The 3,607-nt window shown below is 35.7% G+C and overlaps 1 protein-coding gene across 2 annotated transcripts in view; it reads left to right on the top strand.

Annotated features, from left to right (window-relative positions):
- The window catches only part of LOC106868403 (uncharacterized), a 98,213-nt gene that overhangs the window by 89,700 nt on the left and 4,906 nt on the right, over positions 1–3,607 (top strand). For both annotated transcript variants that reach the window (XM_014913657.2, XM_014913640.2), the window contains 3 exons: positions 169–223; positions 1,083–1,163; positions 3,138–3,272. In XM_014913657.2, the coding sequence (XP_014769143.2) occupies positions 169–223; positions 1,083–1,163; positions 3,138–3,272 (271 nt within the window). The remainder of the gene's footprint in view (positions 1–168; positions 224–1,082; positions 1,164–3,137; positions 3,273–3,607) is intronic.

The raw sequence follows: 3,607 nt of genomic DNA, 5'->3' as shown, positions 1-3,607 counted from the left end.
TGTGTGTGTGTGTGTGTGTGTGTGTGTGTGTGTGTGTGTGTGATCTAATTCATGTACATCCATAAAGTAATAGTCTATTTTTACATAGTAATTATTATCAAAAGTGCATGTTTTAGTGTCTCTTTTTAAATGTATGTTTATTCTTCATTTCTTTATATGATTGTTTAGGTGAAGCCCTTACAACTTAACAAACCATACTTAGCTACATTTTTAAGGATTCCATGTAAGTAATGTGACAGTTCTATTTTGAATGGCAAAAAACTTACGAACATTTTTCAAATTTCAATTATTCTATTTAGATCTTGATTGGGAAAGATAAAATGGCCTTTTCTTGAATGAAATTGTTCTGTTGTAGTTGGTCTTCCTTCTTGTTTACTCTTAGGTCAGCCTCATTTAGCAAATTCATGATAAAAACCTTTTCAGCCATGATTATCCTATGTTTTTGATTACATAGTTTGATATGTCTTTCTTTTAGCAAGATAGTAGGGTGTGATTTGAGGAAGATTTGGCTACTATTTCTAGCATGTCAAGCGATCACAAAACGGCTCACTTATATATTTTGGTTGGTTGATCGGTTTGTTGCTTAGCTGCAAGTTATCTTTATTGGAGTAGACATATGATCAACACTGTCTAGCCATAATAACACTCTATATTTGTGTGTGTGTGTGTGTGTGTGTGTGTGTGTGTGTGTGTGTGTGTGTGTGTGTGTGTGCATGCTAAAATATATATGCAAATAAATATATATTGAGTGAAAATCGTTATCAGTTACATAAAATATTTGATTTCTTCACTTATAGCAGTTATAATTTCATTATTGTACCAGATATGCTATTTTAATTGATTTCCTCTCTGTTTTTGGTAGATTCTAACTTCTAGCAATAAACTTAAGGAATCAATATCTTTTTAAAGATTTTATAATGGTATCTCATCTATCTTTACAACTAAAAACACTGATTCGATATTAAGTTTTATGCAGCATTTCAACTCTATTTTATACTGACATTATTTCTCTTGGTAAGAATTTAATTTTCAAATGCAATTCTACTTTCGTGGCTAATTAATATGTTGACTTTTGTGTCAAGGTAATTGGAACACTTCTTCAGAGCTTCAAGCAAAACAAAACTTGTGTGGAGATTTTGAACAGGAAACTACACTGGCACCAGGTGAGAAAAACCACTTAAATTTTGATTATTTGAAATTTAAATTTCAATTCTGTTACTTTCGTTTTATTAAAGAAACCAAAGTAAAATAAATGGATTTGTTTTTGGTTTTAACAATTAATATTCCTGTTCTTTTAGGCAGCAAGCTAGCAGAATTTTGCTGGAGAAAATGCTTAGTAGCATTTTGTATGTCCTTATGTTCTGAGTTCAAATTCTGCTGAGATTGACTTTGCCTGTCATCCTTTTTGGGGTTGATAAAATAAGTACCAGTTGAGTGCTGGGGTTGGTATAATTGGCTTGCCCCATCCCCTGAAATAGCTATCTTTGTGGCAGAATTTGAAACAAATATTCCAGTTCTTTGATCAATGGGACTACCCCAACCAGTTAGAATATTTCTGTGTCTGCAGAATAGTCTAAGTGGTCGAGTACTTGATAGACATTTGTAGTTTTAATGTAATTCTCAAGTTGACTTGTGGGACAAGAATAAGCCTTTACACTAAGGTACAATCCATCAGATGTCACAATGTAATTGGAGGAGTGATCTATAAGCATTTTCACCCTTAAAATAACCCCTAGGCAGAATTAAGGCAACTCATAATGGTACCAGGTTGGCTCTATGAATTATGGGTACAATTCTTCTAACGGGTTTCGATATAGCTTTTGACAACTTAGTTTCATTCACAGGAATTTTTCTTCTCAGTTCTTTAACCAGAAACAAAGCACTATGTCTATGTTTTTAGGAAGACCCTTTGGGACCAGTGAGACTTGAATAGTTACAAGTGGACAGCTGTTAAGTAAAATGAGCATTTTAGACAACCAACATTTAGGGAGTAGATATCAGGGTGTAGGGCCTAAGGTGATGAACACAATATAGGAGATGAGAGGAAGAAAAATGAGTGAGTCCTGAGTAGCATGAAACCAGCGAGCTCTGAGGAAAAGAGGTTGTTGAAATAGTTGAAAAAATAAAGAAAGGAGACAGTATGTCTGTAGGCCAGAACTTGGAGGGTATTAGTGTGTGACTTCATGCCAATCAATCAAATCACATTTTTCTTCATTTTTTTTTTGTCTTTTAGATAGGCACAAGCATGGTTGTGTGGTAAGAAGCTGGCAGAATCATTAGCATGCCGGGCGAAATGCTTAGCAGTATTTCATCTGCCGTTACGTTCTGAGTTCAAATTCCGCCGAGGTCAACTTTGCCTTTCATCCTTTCGGGGTCGATAAATTAAGTACCAGTTGCGCACTGGGGTCGATATTATCGACTCAATTCGTTCGTCTGTACTTGTTTGTCCCCTCTATGCTTAGCCCCTTGTGGGCAATAAAGAAATAAGAAGCTTGCTTCTCAACCACATGGTTCTGGGTTCAATCAACTGTGTGACACCTTGGGCAAGTGTCTTCTACTATAGCTTTGAGCCAACCAGAGCCGTGTGAATGGATTTGATAGAGGAGAACTGAAAGAAGCCCATCATGCATGTATGTGTGTGTGTGTGACCACCACCTGACAACTAGTGCTGGTGTGTTTACATACCTGTGACTTAGTGGTTTGGCAAAACGAACTAATAGAATAAGTATCAGGCTTCAAAGAAAAAGTACTGGGGTTGATTTGCTCATCTGGTGCCCCCAAATGGCCACAGACTAATGACAGAAACAAGTAAAAGATAAAATGTAAAGGATCTTGGGTGCCTTAATGTGTAGCAGTGACCCTATCTCTTTCCTTCTACACCAATAAGTTACTTATACAGGGTGGGCCAAAAGTTAACACACTCTGGAATTGTCAAAAACATGCTTCAATTTTTCTAAGATAAAGAAAATGATGATGAATACACATGTTCTTGTACATGATGAGTAAAATGAATAATAATAATAATAATAATAACAACATGATATAAATAAAATGTCAAATGTTTTGGTGCATGACTTTTGACCTACCCTGTTGATATTTGATATGTTGAATTAATATTTTCTTTTGATATATTTTAGTGAGTTTTATTAGTACAACCAGTCAACCTTATTTTTCCACAACACACATCCAGCCACTGAAAGGCAGTAGTCAAGGCTCAGCTATTTGGATTTTGATCCTCGTTTTGATTTTATCTTTGATTATCTGCTTATTTAGTAAGTATATCTTTGAAATGTGATGATTATAATTTATAATTTTTATAAATTTAGAAGCTGTTTCAGTTTCTCTGTGAATGTGTTTAAAGTAGAACAAACACAGAATTAAAAGACGGTTAATAAGTATAGGCGCAGGAGTGGCTGTGTGGTAAGTAGCTTGCTTACCAACCACATGGTTCCGGGTTCAGTCCCACTGCGTGGCACCTTGGGCAAGTGTCTTCTACTATAGCCTCGGGCCGACCAAAGCCTTGTGAGTGGATCTGGTAGACGGAAACTGAAAGAAGCCCGTACTATATATATGTATGCATGTATGTATGTGTGTGTGTGTGTGGGGG

This window comes from Octopus bimaculoides, chromosome 5 (assembly GCF_001194135.2).
Source record: "Octopus bimaculoides isolate UCB-OBI-ISO-001 chromosome 5, ASM119413v2, whole genome shotgun sequence".
Lineage (NCBI taxonomy): Eukaryota > Metazoa > Mollusca > Cephalopoda > Octopoda > Octopodidae > Octopus > Octopus bimaculoides.
This window is presented reverse-complemented; position numbering and strand designations above follow the sequence as displayed.